Below are 17,478 nucleotides of genomic sequence, written 5' to 3'. Positions count from 1 at the left end.
TCAATATGGAAGGAAGCAGACGATGAGGTGAAAGGACTGGGTGGGGATGGAGCACTCACCCAGACAGTCTGTATTCAGGCAGCTGACTGAAATCCTACAACGTGTAGGATTCTATCAAATATCTTTCACAATCTCAGGGTTTCCTAAAGTGCTTCATAGCCAATTATATACTTTTTTGAAATGTAGCCACTGTAGGAAATGCAGCAGCCAATTTGCGCAGAGCAAGATCCCATAAAGAGCAGTGTGATAATGACCGGAGAACCTGGGAGTTTTTTTTCAATGATGTTGGTTGAGGGTTAAATTTTGACCAGAACACTGGGGAGAACTCTCTGCTTTTTACAAAACAAGTGCCAAGGGATCCTTTACATCCAGCTGACAGGGCAGGCAAGGTCTCAACTTAGAGTCTCTTCTGAAAGACAGCCTGCTCGGCAGTGCGGCACTCCCTCAGTACTGCACCCAAGTGTCAGCCTAGATTTTGTGTTCAAGTCTCTGGAGTGAGACTTGAACTCACAACCTCCGAAGTCAGATGACGCACAGTACAGAATGAAAACTACAATTGTTCTCAAAAATACAGGAACCAAAGACTGGTGGAAATATCAGCCAAGATTCCAGCTCCTAGTCCCTCGTCAAAATGTGTGGATACGGATGTGGATTGGATTGGATTGAATCTAATTGAATTCTTCCCATGTTACTGCAGCATTTCCGACATTACAGCTGTGTCCACACTGTGAAAGTACTCCATTGGCTGGAAAGCACTTTGGGACCTCGGAGGTTGTGAACGGTGCTATAGAAATGCAACTTCATTTGCTTCCTCTTTTTAAAAATTCAATGCGTATCCCAGTGTCCTCCACGTGCTGCAACAATATCTCCACAGTCGACAAGTAGTTAATTACGCGTCCGGAATATAATCTCCCTCCTCCCAAGTGCTTTATATCAGATATCTCACACTGTGAATTTAACTGTACACACCATAGACTTCGCTGCCTCACCCACTTTTCAAATCAATTCTTGGCAATGTGCGTTTTTGAAATAATAGTCCAAAATCGCTTTGTGAAGGTCTGTTTTAAATGATTAATTAAATCACTCTATCATTAATGGGCTAATGAAGCTGTTCACTCACAATAAGCCCCTCTTGTGTGACTGACCAAGGTTAGCTCATTCCCTAATATATGTAAACATATTTGTACAGCTATATCTGATTCATCCTGTCCTTGTATGACTGTGTGTGTCTGGATGAGGACACAGGTGTGCATGTGAGTATAATTATGAAAGTGTTTTTGTGAGAGTGTTGTCTGTTGTTAATTGTATATTAATTGTAATTAATTATATGTGGGTGGTGGATATTATCTGGGGATTCACTTGTGTACCTTTAAATAGACACAGACTTAAACTGTGGTTGTTGGGCGCGGAGGTCTAAGCTTGCAATGTGTCACTCTGTAAATAAATGGGAAAGTGTGTAAAGATTGGCTTCAGTTTTATCATTCACGCATTGTCTTTCTGAAACAGATATCCGTATCTATTTGTCTGTGTGGGTGTAGGGAGAGAAATAGATTGTGCATGTAACGGGTTTGCATGTGTAAGTCCGGGTCAGGTATGTGTCAACATGCGAGGGAGTGTGTGTGTGCACATGGGGGTGTGTGTGAACACACAGTGGGTGTGTATACGAGCAAGGGGTATATGTGAACACGTGAGGGCATGTGTGTGTACATGGAAGGTGTGTGCATGTGGGGGGCTGCACACATGGGGATATGCAGGAGGGGGATTCACATGGAGGGTTGGATGCATGCACAGGGATGGTGTACACACAGGGTTGGTGCATGTGGGAGTGTGGACACATAGGTCTGTGTGTGTGTGTGTGTGTGTGTGTGTGTACATGTGTGTGTGTGTGCGTGTATGTGTGTGTGTGCATGTGTATGTACATGGGGGTGTAAGGAGGTGTACTTGGGTGAATGTGCATATGTATGTGTAGGTGTGTGTACACACTGAGGCATGTGTGTAAATACGTGGAGAGTGTGTACACGGGTGTGTGTGTGTGTGTGTGTACACACTGAGGTGCGTGTGTGTATACGTGGAGAGTGTGTACACGTGTGTGTGTGTGTGTATGTGAGGTGTTTTGTGTGCAGGGGGTGTGTGTACACACTGAGGCGTGTGTGTGTACACACTGAGGCGTATGTGTGTACACGTGGAGAGTGTGTACACGGGTGTGTGTATGTGTGTACGCGAGGTGTTTTGTGTGCAGGGGGTGTGTGTACACACTGAGGCGTGTGTGTGTACACGTGGAGAGTGTGTACACGGGTGTGTGTGTGTGTGTGTGTACGCGAGGTGTGTTGTGTGCAGGGGGGGGTGTGTGTATACGTGGAGAGTGTGTACACGTGTGTGTGTGTGTGTGTGTGTGTACGCGAGGTGTTTTGTGTGCAGGGGGGTGTGTGTGCACACTAGCAGGGGTGTATAGGGGGAGCTGCACGCCCAGTGGGGTGGGGGTATCAGTCTCTGTGATGTTTACCTGTGACAGGCCGGGCTGCTGCTGAATTAACTCCAGGGCTGCCAGGGTGGGAATTTTTGATTCCGAGATTTTCCTGCTTTCCTTCCCGATCTTTGAATGCTTGGCTGGAAAAGATCAAATCCCACAGTTTTACCCAGCACAGGACACGTATCCGACAGCAATAACATCACTGAAGCTTTGAGTTGATGTGAAAGTTTGAAGACAGTAAATAGATTCTGCACAAATCCACAATTCATGGAAACACAGAAACACCAAAGCTGCTGCTCACAGTTTGGTTTCTTTGCTTCCCACCTCACTAACAGGCTCTCCTTCTCTGAAGATTCATTGCTCTGAATTAAGGTTTCACATAGGATAGAATTACACAGGATATACAGCAGAGAAACAGGCCATTTGGCCCAACCAGTCCATACTGGTGTTTATGTTCCACTCGAACCTCCTCCCATCTTTCCTCATCTGAATCCACCATCCTAACCCTCTACTCCCTTCTCCCTCATATCCTTGTCCAGCTTCCCCTTAACTGTATCTACACTATTCACTTCAACCACTCCCTGTGGTAGCGAGTTCCACATTCTCACCGCTCTCTTTGGTAAAGAAGTTTCTACTGAATTCCCGATTGAATTTCTCAGTGACTATCTTATATTGACGGCCTCTAGTTCTGCTCTTCCCCACAAGAGGAAACATTCTCTCTGTATCCACTCGATCAAAACCTTTCAGAATTTTCAAGACCTCGATTAGGTCACACCACCCCCCCCAGCCGCCTTTCTTCAAAAGAAAAGATGTTGGTAAAGAGAGATCACTCCTCCAGCTCAGACATCACTGGGAAAAAGCTAAAGTGCCCATTGTGGTAAAGTGCATCACTGAGGGAGTGCTGCACTGTCAGAGGGTCACCACTGAGGGAGTGCTATACTGTTGGAGGATCAGTACTGAGGGAGCGCTGCACTGTCAGACGGTCAGTCCTGAGGGAGAGTTGCATTGTTGGAGGGTCAGTACTGAGGGAGTGCTGCACTGTCAGAGGGTCAGTACTGAGGGAGAGTTGCATTGTTGGAGGGTCAGTACTGAGGGAGTGCTGCACTGTCAGAGGGTCAGTCCTGGCGGAGAGTTGCATTGTTGGAGGGTCAGTACTGAGGGAGTGCTGCACTGTCAAAGGGTCGGTACTGAGGGAGAGTTGCACTGTCAGAGGGTCAGTACTGAGGGAGAGTTGCATTGTTGGAGGGTCAGTACTGAGGGAGTGCTGCACTGTCAGAGGGTCAGTACTGAGGGAGAGTTGCATTGTTGGAGGGTCAGTACTGAGGGAGTGCTGCACTGTCAGAGGGTCAGTCCTGAGGGAGAGTTGCATTATTGGATGGTCAGTACTGAGGGAGAGTTGCACTGTCAGAGGGTCAGTCCTGAGAGAGAGTTGCATTGTTGGAGGGTCAGTACTGAGGGAGTGCTGCACTGTCAGAGGGTCAGTCCTGAGGGAGAGTTGCATTGTTGGAGGGTCAGTACTGAGGGAGTGCTGCACTGTCAGAGGGTCAGTACTGAGGGAGAGTTGCATTGTTGGAGGGTCAGTACTGAGGGAGAGTTGCATTGTTGGAGGGTCAGTACTGAGGGAGCGCTGCACTGTCAAAGGGTCAGTACTGAGGGAGTGCTGCACTGTCAGAGGGTCAGTACTGAGGGAGAGTTGCATTGTTGGAGGGTCAGTACTGAGGGAGTGCTGCACTGTCAGAGGGTCAGTACTGAGGGAGAGTTGCATTGTTGGAGGGTCAGTACTGAGGGAGTGCTGCACTGTCAAAGGGTCAGTACTGAGGGAGTGCTGCACTGTCAAAGGGTCAGTACTGAGGGAGTGCTGCACTGTCAGAGGGTCAGTCCTGAGGGAGAGTTGCATTATTGGATGGTCAGTACTGAGGGAGTGCTGCACTGTCAGAGGGTCAGTCCTGAGAGAGAATTGCATTGTTGGAGGGTCAGTACTGAGGGAGTGCTGCACTGTCAGAGGGTCAGTCCTGAGAGAGAGTTGCATTGTTGGATGGTCAGTACTGAGGGAGTGCTGCACTGTCAGAGGGTCAGTACTGAGGGAGAGTTGCATTGTTGGAGGGTCAGTACTGAGGGAGTGCTGCACTGTCAAAGGGTCAGTACTGAGGGAGAGTTGCACTGTCAGAGGGTCAGTACTGAGGGAGAGTTGCATTGTTGGAGGGTCAGTACTGAGGGAGTGCTGCACTGTCAGAGGGTCAGTACTGAGGGAGAGTTGCATTGTTGGAGGGTCAGTACTGAGGGAGTGCTGCACTGTCAAAGGGTCAGTACTGAGGGAGTGCTGCACTGTCAGAGGGTCAGTACTGAGGGAGAGTTGCATTGTTGGAGGGTCAGTACTGAGGGAGTGCTGCACTGTCAAAGGGTCAGTACTGAGGGAGTGCTGCACTGTCAAAGGGTCAGTACTGAGGGAGTGCTGCACTGTCAAAGGGTCAGTACTGAGGGAGTGCTGCACTGTCAGAGGGTCAGTACTGAGGGAGAGTTGCATTGTTGGAGGGTCAGTACTGAGGGAGTGCTGCACTGTCAAAGGGTCAGTACTGAGGGAGAGTTGCACTGTCAGAGGGTCAGTACTGAGGGAGAGTTGCATTGTTGGAGGGTCAGTACTGAGGGAGAGTTGCATTGTTGGAGGGTCAGTACTGAGGGAGAGTTGCATTGTTGGAGGGTCAGTACTGAGGGAGAGTTGCATTGTTGGAGGGTCAGTACTGAGGGAGAGTTGCATTGTTGGAGGGTCAGTATTAAGGCACATGGGGCCTTAGTTTAACATCTCATCTGAAAGGCAGCATTTCTTACAGTGCAGCACTCCCTCGATACTGACCCTCCAGCAGCACTAGAGTGTCAGGCTGGGATGGGACATGTACCCAGTTCGATTGTGCTACCAACTGAGCCACAGCTGGCACACCAACAGAACTGAGGCGGGTAGATCGAGTTAAGATACAGCAGCGATGATGTAGTGAAACAGGCTCAAAGGGTTGAATACCCCCTGTTCTCCTGTTTAATCACCAACTGCTGATTGTAGAATGAGATGAGGGGGGGAAAGCTGAACCTCTGTTTCCTATAACTCTCTCACCCTCCTAGACTCACCCTCCTAGAAACCCCCAGCCTCTCTTGACCCCCCCTATGATTAAGTGACTGCATACCTCATGGGGCCTCTCTCACCACCCCCCCCCACCCCCACCCCAGACCATGGGGACTAATAGAACAAACATTCTATCAGAAAGTGACTTTGGCTACAAACTATGAAATAGTTAAACAGGCTGGGGCTCTTTTCTCTAGAAGAAACAGGGGCGTGACCTGATAGAGGCCTTTAAAATGGTGAAGGGGGTTTGTTAGGGTTGACGTAGAGAAGATGTTTCTACTTGTGGGGGAGACCAGAGCTAGGGGACCATCAATATGAAACAGTCACTATTAAAGCCAATGGGGAATTCAGGAGAAACTTCTTCACCCAGAGAGTGGGGAGAGTGTGGTTCTCAATACCACAGAGAGTGGCTGGGGTGAATAGTATAGAGGCATTTAAGGGGAAGCTGGATAGACACATGAGAGAGAAAGGAATAGAAGGAGATGCTGAGAATGAGATGGAGAGGAATGGGTGGAGCAGAAACACCAGCACGGAGCAGAAGGGCTGAATGGCCTGTTTCTGTGCTGTAAATCCTGTGCAATTCCTGATACTCCAGACAGAGAGATTATAGCACAGAGATTGAGGGGGAGTTCCAGTTGATTCACTGTTAGTCCTGGTCTCTACCTTCTGTTGTTTTGAACCCTTGGTGATGGTTCCAGATGTTCAGCTCTGGGAAATGTATATCCTCCTTCTCCGCTCTAAAAGTCTCACGTTTCTTTTTGTTCCTGATTCCCACTCTCTCCAGATAGACAGAACGTTCCGGTTTCTCAGTTTGATGCTGATAGGATGAACAACAGACAAAAGGCAAACTTGTATTTATATTGTATTTATATTGTGCTTTAAACAGACGCCTCTGTGACATTTCAAACACACACACACACAAACACACACACACACAAACACACACACACACAAACATACACACACACACACAAACACACTCACACACACACACACACACACTCACACACACACACACAAACATACACACACACACACACAAACACACTCACAAACACACACACACAAACATACACACACAAACACACTCACACACACAAACACACACACACACACTCACTGAAACATACACACACACAAACATACACACACACACACTCAAACATATACACACACAAACATACACACACACACACACACACTCACACACACACACACACAAACATACACACACACACACAAACACACTCACAAACACACACACACACAAACATACACACACAAACACACTCACACACACTCACTCAAACATACACACACACAAACATACACACACACACACACTCAAACATATACACACACAAACATACACACACACACACACACAAACACACACACACACACACACAAACACACTCACAAACACACACACACACAAACACACACACACACACACACAAACACACTCACACACACTCACTCAAACATACACACACACAAACATACACACACACACACACTCAAACATACACACACACAAACACACTCACAAACACACACACACAAACATACACACACACACACACACACTCAAACATACACACACAAACACACTCACACACACTCATTCAAACATACACACACACAAACATACAAACATACACACACACAAACATACACACATACACACACACACACACAAACACACACACACAGACACACTCTGAATTCCCGGAAAGCAAAGTAACTGTTGATATGTAGACTACAGGTAACTGACATCAGTGCATTAAGGTGCTGCCCTGTAAATGTGTTAAAAAGAGGGGGGTTTATGAAACGCTATCACTCAGTAAGTTGTTGGGAAGGACGCCAAGGCTTAGCGAGATTGCAGAGATTTAGCAGAACGTTCCCAGGGATGAGGGACTCTCCAGTTATCTGGAGAGATTGGGAGAAGCTGGGATTGTTCTCCTTCGAGCAGAGAAGGTTAAAGGGGGAGATTTAATCGAGGCGTTCAGAATCAGGATGGGTTTAGATAGAGTAAATAAGGAGAAAGTGTTTCCAGTGTCAGGAGGATCAGTTACGAGAGAGACAGATTGAAGATAATTGGTCACAGGACCGGGGTGGGGGGGGGAATGAGAGTTTTTTAGGGATTGGCAGGCGCTGGGGTTTCTCGCTGGCTCCAGCTGCCCCGGGTCATTTAGGAGAGTTACCCAGCTGGAGGCCCCTCACTCGCGATTGGCCGGGGGCTCTGTAGTCTCAGTGACGCTGGGAGCAGTGACCCCGACTGGAACTACAGGCAATCCCGGCGGGTCGGAGCAGGGGCTCATGGGGTGAGAGGGGGTGGGGAGGGTGGGGGGGTGGCAGGAGCGTGGGGGGGGTGCCGAGGTTGTGACGGTAAGGTCAGGCGGAGCGGGGGAGGGGGATGGTCAGGGTGGTGGGGGTGGGAAGGGGGGGAGGCAAGAGCGAGTAGACCTGGTTGGGGGGAGGGGAGGGGGGTGGTGCCTAATCTGAAAGGTGGCCAGTGTTGGAGGTGCCCCCACCCGACACCGAGCCTCCAGCCAGGCTGCTCTCGCCCCGTCTCTGACCTCCTCCAGCCGGCTGGGAAATGGGCCTTCATTGGCCAACAAATTGGGGACTTCAGGGTGGGCTGGGCTGGCCTTGGCCTTGCCCGTCTGCTGTAAAGTTGCGGACAGGCTGGGGGTCGGCGGGTGAGCGGTGGGAAGGCCGCCTGGGGAGTTTGACGGGTCCCTCCCACTCCGAGCCTGCGAGTCGGCCGGGGGGACACCAGCACATTCTGCCCAGCGACTGTAGTGACCGGGAAGGCGCGGCCTGAGAGGGCAGCAGAAGCAGATTCAATAGGAACTTTCAACAGGGAACGGGGTAAACACCCGGAAAGGGAAAAGTCCCGGGACCGTGAGGAAAGAGACGGGAGAATGAGACTAATTGAAAAACTGAACTGAAAGAGCCAGCACAGGCAGGATGGGCTAAATGGCCTCCTCCTGTGCTGTATGACGTCTACTTAGTTACTTCATTCAAAATAATTTGGAGTTTAGGTGCCACTTGCTGGCTGGATGAGGTACTGCATGTGCAGAAACCTCTTTCACAGAAAAGGTAAACTCTTCAGAGAAATATTCTCTTCGTCCATCGAGAACACAACACCTTTAAACACTTAACAACAATCTAGTTTCAAAAATATATTACTCAGGAAATTCTGCCAAATCCTGACAATTTAAATTTGACTCAGTGACATTAAGACTGAGTAAATGTACAGAATGGTTTGTTTACATGATGTGTGCACACTCTGAGAGCCCTCAGTGCAGACACTGACCTGCTACACTTTCAACACGCACAACGTTAATGACAAGGTAACAGTCTGTGATCGCCTCTCCCAGTCCAGAAACTGCAGAAACCCAGTAACATTCTCATCCTCCTGTTCAAACCCCTCCATGGTCTAATTCCTCCCTCTCTCTGTGACCTACGCCACAGGGACTGCAGCGGTTCAAGAAGGCAGCTCACCCCCACCTTCTCAGGGGAAATTAGGGATGGACAATAAATGCTGGCCCAGCCAGTGAAGCCCACATCCCGTGAATGAATTTTAAAAAAACCATCTCCAACTCCACGACCCTCTGAGATTTCCACACTCCTCCAATTCTGGCCTGTTGAGAATCCCAGATTTTAATCACCTAACCATTGGAAGCCACCTGCCTGGGTCTAAGATCTGGACTTCCCTCCTTAAACCTCTCAGCCTCTCTTTCTTCCTTTAAGATGCTCCTTAAAACCTGCCTCTTTGACCTAGCATTTGGTCACCTGTGTTAATATTTCCTTACGTGCCTCGCTGATTGATAACGCCTCCTAACATGTTTTGGAGCATTCTTACTATCTTAAAGGTGGTCTATAAATGCAAGTCGTTGAGGTATTTACACTAGTCCCCCTCCCCATGGCTTAGGAGCACCTGTAAGCTATAGCGCATTGACACCTGTTACTGTCAACTGCACAATGGCAGGGCTTTTGTTTACCGTGCTGCATTACTTGATGTTGCCAGTAAGTGGCATCAGAGTCCACATTATAAATTGGGGCACACTCAGAGACAACTGTGAGTTCTCTCTCTCTCTCTGGCAGTCCCTCAAAGCAAGGGAGGACATTTGCCACAGAGTGCATTCCACGGCAAGAGCCTGCATGTGGAGCCTTTGAACGTGGTGAGGCTGTTGTGCTGCAGCTACCACATGGGTTCTGGCTGACCAGGAGACTCTCCCACACCCTCCGCCTTCTGTAGGTATATTGGAAGAATATAAAGGTCGATACAGTTCTGTACAGGGATGCTACCTCTACTGCACCACGAGACACACTGTGAGTTACTGTGACACTGTCAGTCTGTACACAAAGATTTTATAAATTAGTGATCCCAGAATGGAGCTTCAAACAACCAGCAACACTCAGCAGTGTGTTCAGCTAATGGCGTGAGACTGTGAACTGGAGAGTAACGAGAATTGATTGCACACACACACACACAGATAACAACCGCAAACCTCCTTTACAGAGTGTCTTTAATGTAATAAATTATCCCAAGGCACTTCAAAGGAGCGTTATCAAAATAAATCTGAGACCGAACCATAAAAGGAGAGCGGTAGATAACCAAAGGCTTGGTCAAAGAGGTAAGATTTAAGGGAGTCAGGTGAGAAGGGTAAAGGGGCGGAGAGATTTAGGGAGGGAATTCCACAGCCTGGGATCCAGGCAGCTGAAGACAAGGCCGGTGGTGCAGCGAAGAAATGAGAATCAGAGAGATTCTCTCATATAAATGCAAGTTGTTGAGGTAGTTACACCTAAACACTAGTCCCCCTCCCCAGGGCTCAGGAGGACCTGTAAACTACAACACACTGACACCTGTTACTGTCAACTACACAATGGCAGGGCTTTTGTTTACAGCGCTGCATTACTTAATCTCTGAGGGTTGTCGGACTGGAGGAGGTTGCAGAGATAGGGAGGGTTGTAGGGGCTGGAGGAGGTTACAGAGATAGGGAGGGTTGTAGGGACTGGAGGAGGTTACAGAGATAGGGAGGGTTGTAGTGGCTGGAGGAGGTTACAGAGATAGGGAGGGTTGTAGGGGCTGGAGGAGGTTACAGAGATAGGGAGGGTTGTAGGGGCTGGAGGAGGTTACAGAGATAGGGAGGGTTGTAGGGGCTGGAGGAGGTTACAGAAATAGGGAGGGTTGTAGGGGCTGGAGGAGGTTACAGAGATAGGGAGGGTTGTAGGGGCTGGAGGAGGTTACAGAGATAGGGAGGGTTGTAGGGGCTGGAGGAGGTTACAGAGATAGGGAGGGTTGTAGGGGCTGGAGGAGGTTACAGGGATAGGGAGGGTTGTAGGGGCTGGAGGAGGTTACAGGGATAGGGAGGGTTGTAGGGGCTGGAGGAGGTAACAGGGATAGGGAGGGTTGTAGGGGCTGGAGGAGGTTACAGGGATAGGGAGGGTTGTAGGGTCTGGAGGAGGTTACAGGGATAGGGAGGGTTGTAGGGGCTGGAGGAGGTGACAGGGATAGGGAGGACTGTAAGGGCTGGAGGAGGTTACAGAGATAGGGAGCGATGTAGGGGGCTGGAGGAGGTTACAGGGATAGGGAGGGCTGTAGGGGCTGGAGGAGGTTACAGGGATAGGGAGGGTTGTAGGGACTGGAGGTGGTTACAGGGATAGGGAGGGTTGTAGGGGCTGGAGGAGGTTACAGGGATAGGGAGGGGTGGGGCCATGGGGGAATTTAGGATGAGAATTTTCAAATTGAGGCATAGTTTACCGGGTGCCTATGTGGGTCAGTGACCACAGGAGAGATGGGTGAACAGTATTTGGTGAGAGTTCGGTCGGACACAGGGAGCAGAGTTTTGGATTAAGTTACCTGGTCATTATCACATTGCTCCTTGTGGGATATTTCTGTGCACAAATTGGTTACCACGTTTCCTACATTACAACAGTGATTACACTTCAGAGAACTTCTGTAGTAATTATGGTTTTATTTAGTGTGTAATGTGCCTTTAAGAATAATATTTGTTAAGGAAGATCACATGATCTGTAGTAACCAATAAGAGAGTAACGTGGGCTAACTCCACAGTCAGTGTAGAGATAGAGTTGGAGTTGAAAGCACACGTGTAGTTGCTGCTGAATATATTGTAAATAAACTTAATGTTTCCACTTAAGAAGTGTTTGCTGTTCAACCCTATCATTAATAGTACAACTCGGCCACCCTACAACAACCTCATTGGCTGTAAAGCACTTTGCTAAATTCTAAGATTTTGAAAGGCGCTACACAAATGCAAGTCTTTCTTTACATTAGTAAGTCTATTTTAGGCCGTGCCGAATGGAGAAATTCACCATTCGCACATCATTCCCTAAAGTTTCGGAATACCAGGAATGGCCAGAGGTTTCTGTTCAGCTTTTACTGTGTGTCACATTCCTGCAGTTTGTTCTCCCAGGCTGTCTAACCTCATCCTCTTCCAGCCAGGAAGCGGTGGAGAGGGTCAGGGTAAAACCTCTCAGGCTCAGGTGAGCAGGCTGCAGGATAGTGCTTAGATTTTCCTGGACCAGTGAAACCCAGAGGCCTGGACGAATGAGCCAACAGAAGTTCGAATCCCATCACAGCAGCTGGGGAAACTTAAATCCAGTTGTTTAAACAAAATGCAAAGCTGGTATCAGTCACGCAGCCGTGAAATGACTGAATTGGTGCAAAAACCCCATCTCGTCACTTTAGGGAAGGAAAACTGCCAACCTTACCCAGTCACGTGACTCCAGACCCACTGCAATGTGGTTGACTCTTAACTGCCCTCTGAAGTGGCCAAGCAAGCCTCTCAGTTCAAGGGCAGTTAGGGATGGGCAATAATCTCTGGTCTTGCCAGCGACATTCTGAGAATGAATGAAAAATAGAAGACGCTGTAGGGGTCACTGGGGTGGGAAATGGTGAGAAGCCATCCCGGTGAATTCTCGGAATCTCCTCCCAGACCCCGGGGGGTAGGATCTGTGGATTGTGCGGTAATTGGGCCAGCGTTCGGGCTGTGTCAAACCTACCTGGCTGTTCAAATACGTGCCGAAGAGATTGGATACAGGAGGCTGGTTCAATACTCTCAGGGGATTTACACGCTTCTTCATCTTACCCTGAACCCTGAGGGGAGAAAAAGGAGAGGGTCAAATCCTGGTTTGTGATCCAGTCAATCAGTAAAAGCACCAGCTGTCCCTCAGTACTGCCACTGAAATTAGTTATCTGCTTAAGGCTGTAAACCCGGGAGTTTTAGAGGGTTGATTCTGAACGTGTGCAATGTCAGTAGGCAGCTGATCTCTCCTGGTTTGACTTCAATGGAAATAAAGCAAGGGGGAGGTGGGTGGGGTGCAGATGGAGAACAGGCTGTTAGCTCACAATCTCTCACTCTACACTGTCTCCGCCAATTTAAAATGACCCCCCCCCACCCCCCAGTGGGAGTGTTCCCAATCGAGCCAAGCTGACACCAGCTACATGGTCCATACACAACTAGTGGGCGATGCTTAGGAAATGGAAGTTAATTGGCTGTCTGTTTGGGAATGAAACTTTCCCCCTGTCCCCACTCCATCCAAATGGGGCAGAAAGTGAAACTGGTTCCGACTGGGTCACACATCAGGGCTACGGGACTCACCGGAAGCTGTGTTGGGCGGAGATCCCAATCCCAGAGCTCAAGAGGCTGGTGGGGTTTGGAGCAATAGGAGGGATGATGGTGCCAGTTGGTGACTTTGGACACTCAGAGCCGGACTTTTGTTCTTTCCCCAGTCGCTGAGACGTGACCTTACTTGACTCCAAGCCCCGGAAGGTTCCGTTGTCAACAACGTTCTCACGCAAGTCATCCAAAACTCTCTCCAACTCCACTCTTGATCCTCTTGCTTTCGATAGTTTACCATCAGATTTGCTTTCCCGGTTCCTCAAACCCACGTCTTCATCCTGTTTCCCAAGAAGGTGAGAAACATCCTTCAGTTATTCCATTCACCAATATCACTGTGTCGGAGGAAAGGAAAAACAGCACATTGATCCTCTAACATAAAAACAAAAATACCTGGAAAAACTCAGCAGGTCTGGCACCATCTGCGGAGAGGAACACAGTTAACGTTTCGAGTCCGAATGACCCTTCATCAGAACTAAGGAAAAATTGAAAAGAGGTGAAATATAAGCTGGTTTAAGGGGGGGTGGGACAGGTAGAGCTGGATAGAGGGCCAGTGATAGGTGGAGATAACCAAAAGATGTCACAGACAAAAGGACAAGGACAAAGATTGTTCCTCTAATGTTGGCCTGGCTTGTGCAGGCAGTGATGAATGATCAGTGCTCACTGTTCATTGCACTTATACTGACAAGAGTTCCTGTGTGAGCTTTTACATCACAACTAGAAATTCAGAACAGCACAGTCCCGTCCACAGGGAATCTGGGCCCTGTGTGAACAGAATAAACAACTGTGTGTCTCCTTACGCAATCAGATTGAAAAATCTTTACCAGGCTACCATTTTAATTCATTGTCCAGTCATGGATAGAAAGAAAAATAAAGACAAAGGAAGATAGAATTAAGAGGGATAAGATACAGAAAGGAAAATTTAAAAAGAGTTTTTGATTTACTTTTTATATATTTTTAAAGTCACCAACATTATTTAAAATCTGATGGCATGAGAATCCACATTTGTAAAAGTTAATTTTCAGTGCCAGAGAGGTTGTTTGGCAATAATTGAGGTCAGGGGTTCCCAGACTGTGAGTCCAATGGGGTTGGAGAGTTAGCATTTGGTGGTCACCATCCCTGAGGTAAAATGGCGACCTCTGAGGAGAGACTCTGGCAGGACAGCTCTGGACTCACTGGATACCTGCCGGCAAATAGCAAGGGGCAGACACTGAGCCCAAAGTTCTGTTTAACCTCAGAAATACTCCTAGCAGCGAGCACCCAGCAGGCCTGGGATGCTTATGCAGCGACGGTGCAGACAGAGGCCAGCAGGTATAGCTCAGTGACTGACTGCAGGAATATCGGGAGCCTGTGCAGCTGAGCTGAGATGGCAGCTTCTAACTTTACCGTGTTTCTGCTCAGGTTGTGCCGTCTCCTTACCCTCGGCTAGAGGCTGCGCTTCACAGACATCGGCAACTAGATCAAAGGTGGGGGGGCGGCGGAAGAGGGGCTGATTACAGTGTGACGGGGAGGGAGAGGGGCTGATTACAGTGTGACGGGGAGGGGAGAGGGGATGATTACAGTGTGACGGGGAGGGGAGAGGGGCTGATTACAGTGTGACAGGGAGGGGAGAGGGGCTGATTACAGTGTGACGGGGAGGGGAGAGGGGCTGATTACAGTGTGACAGGGAGGGGAGAGGGGCTGATTACAGTGTGACAGGGAGGGGAGAGGGGCTGATTACAGTGTGATGGAGAGGGGAGAGGGGCTGATTACAGTGTGACAGGGAGTGGAGAGGGGCTGATTACAGTGTGACAGGGAGGGGAGAGGGGCTGATTACAGTGTGACAGGGAGGGGAGAGGGGCTGATTACAGTGTGACAGGGAGGGGAGAGGGGCTGATTACAGTGTGACAGGGAGGGGAGAGGGGCTGATTACAGTGTGACAGGGTGGGTAGAGGAGCTGATTACAGTGTGACAGGGAGGGGAGAGGGGCTGATTACAGTGTGACAGGGAGGGGAGAGGGGCTGATTACAGTGTGACGGAGAGGGGAGAGGGGCTGATTACAGTGTGACAGGGAGGGGAGAGGGGCTGATTACAGTGTGACGGGGAGGGGAGAGGGGCTGATTACAGTGTGACAGGGAGGGGAGAGGGGCTGATTACAGTGTGACAGGGAGGGGAGAGGGGCTGATTACAGTGTGACAGGGAGGGGAGAGGGGCTGATTACAGTGTGACAGGGAGGGGAGAGGGGCTGATTACAGTGTGACAGGGAGGGGAGAGGGGCTGATTACAGTGTGACAGGGAGGGGAGAGGGGCTGATTACAGTGTGACGGGGAGGGGAGAGGGGCTGATTACAGTGTGATGGAGAGGGGAGAGGGGCTGATTACAGTGTGACAGGGAGGGGAGAGGGGCTGATTACAGTGTGACAGGGAGGGGAGAGGGGATTATTACAGTGTGACGGGGAGGGGAGAGGGGCTGATTACAGTGTGACAGGGTGGGGAGAGGGGCTGATTACAGTGTGACAGGGAGGGGAGAGGGGCTGATTACAGTGTGACAGGGAGGGGAGAGGGGCTGATTACAGTGTGACAGGGTGGGGAGAGGGGCTGATTACAGTGTGACAGGGAGGGGAGAGGGGCTGATTACAGTGTGACAGGGAGGGGAGAGGGGCTGATTACAGTGTGACGGGGAGGGGAGAGGGGCTGATTACAGTGTGACAGGGAGGGGAGAGGGGCTGATTACAGTGTGACAGGGTGGGGAGAGGGGCTGATTACAGTGTGACAGGGAGGGGAGAGGGGCTGATTACAGTGTGACAGGGAGGGGAGAGGGGCTGATTACAGTGTGACAGGGAGGGGAGAGGGGCTGATTACAGTGTGACAGGGAGGGGAGAGGGGCTGATTACAGTGTGACAGGGAGGGGAGAGGGGCTGATTACAGTGTGACAGGGAGGGGAGAGGGGCTGATTACAGTGTGACAGGGAGGGGAGAGGGGCTGATTACAGTGTGACGGAGAGGGGAGAGGGGCTGATTACAGTGTGACAGGGTGGGGAAAGGGGCTGATTACAGTGTGACGGGGAGGGGAGAGGGGCTGATTACAGTGTGACAGGGAGGGGAGAGGGGCTGATTACAGTGTGACGGGGAGGGGAGAGGGGCTGATTACTGTATTTGTGGAGTGTGGGGAGAAGGGTTAATTATTGTGTTTGTTGTGGGCGGTGAAGAGGGGCTGATTATTGTGTGTGTTGGGGTGAGGGGAGAGAGACTTCAATGTGGCTTCTGACACCAGGGAATATGGAGACCTTGGCTAAACTACCTGAGCTCATTAAAGAATAACATTTTTACAAAACGCTTTAAAACACACATTTTCATATTTATATGATGTAATATTATATGTTGATCTATAATACTTGAATTTTAATAATGATATACTGAATATTACTCTGCTGTTTTGTTTATGCTGGTATCTGGGGTCATGTTAATGTTCAGGCGTTAAAATTGGGTCATTTTGGAAAATAGTTTTAAGGCTTATCGAGCTGTTCAAAATTCACTTGCACAGGAATGCAGAGCTCCTATCTACTGCCCTGTTTAGTGGGTAACTGTGGGTAAACCCAGGAACTTGACACCCTCCGACGTGTGAATATTAAGACTTTCGATGGTCTAAGGGTAGTGAAGGCTGTGGATGTGTAGGGTAACTCAGAATTGTGGATTTCCACCTCTAACTGCACATTATTGATGTCCTGTTGGCTCCAAACTAATGGGGGTTGCTGATAGTCTCATTGTTAATCTTATTGCAAAATCCAAGCCAATGTAATCGTTCTTTTAAGTCACTAGTAAAACACTCATCAGGGGTTAGTCATCAGGAGCAAAATAACAACAACAACTTGCATTTATATAGCACCTTTACTTCACAAGAGTGATTATCAAACGCAATTTGACACTGAGCCGCATAAAGAGATATTAGGACAGGTGACCAGAAGCTTGGTCAAAGAGGCAGGTTTTAATAAGGAGAGAGAGGCAGAGGTTTAGGGAGGGAATTCCAGAGCTTGTGCCCAGGCAGTGGAAGGCACGGCTGCTAACGGAGGAGAGATTAAAATCGGGGATGCTCAAGAGGCCAGAATTGGAGGAGCGCAGAGATCTCAGAGGAGATAGGAAGGGCTGAGGCCATGGAGGGATTTGCCTTAACCTATATTATATGATGAAGCTCATAAAGCCTCCTTATATTCTCGCTTTAGTTCCAGGGGCTATTCCACAATATTAACGGGGGGAAAACCAGACC

At 49.2% G+C, this 17,478-nt stretch overlaps 1 protein-coding gene across 1 annotated transcript in view; it reads right to left on the bottom strand.

The window, feature by feature from the left end:
* LOC144688809 (cyclin-dependent kinase-like 2) overlaps positions 1–17,478 on the bottom strand; it is a 54,850-nt gene that overhangs the window by 315 nt on the left and 37,057 nt on the right. Inside the window, exons 9-12 of the mRNA XM_078555775.1 lie at positions 13,220–13,518; positions 12,621–12,714; positions 6,246–6,399; positions 2,504–2,607 (exon numbers count right to left, since the gene is read on the bottom strand). Coding sequence (XP_078411901.1) covers positions 2,504–2,607; positions 6,246–6,399; positions 12,621–12,714; positions 13,220–13,518 — 651 coding nt within the window. The remainder of the gene's footprint in view (positions 1–2,503; positions 2,608–6,245; positions 6,400–12,620; positions 12,715–13,219; positions 13,519–17,478) is intronic.

The sequence above is a fragment of the Cetorhinus maximus genome, chromosome 1 (genome assembly GCF_964194155.1).
Source record: "Cetorhinus maximus chromosome 1, sCetMax3.hap1.1, whole genome shotgun sequence".
Taxonomy (NCBI): Eukaryota; Metazoa; Chordata; class Chondrichthyes; order Lamniformes; family Cetorhinidae; genus Cetorhinus; species Cetorhinus maximus.
This window is presented reverse-complemented; position numbering and strand designations above follow the sequence as displayed.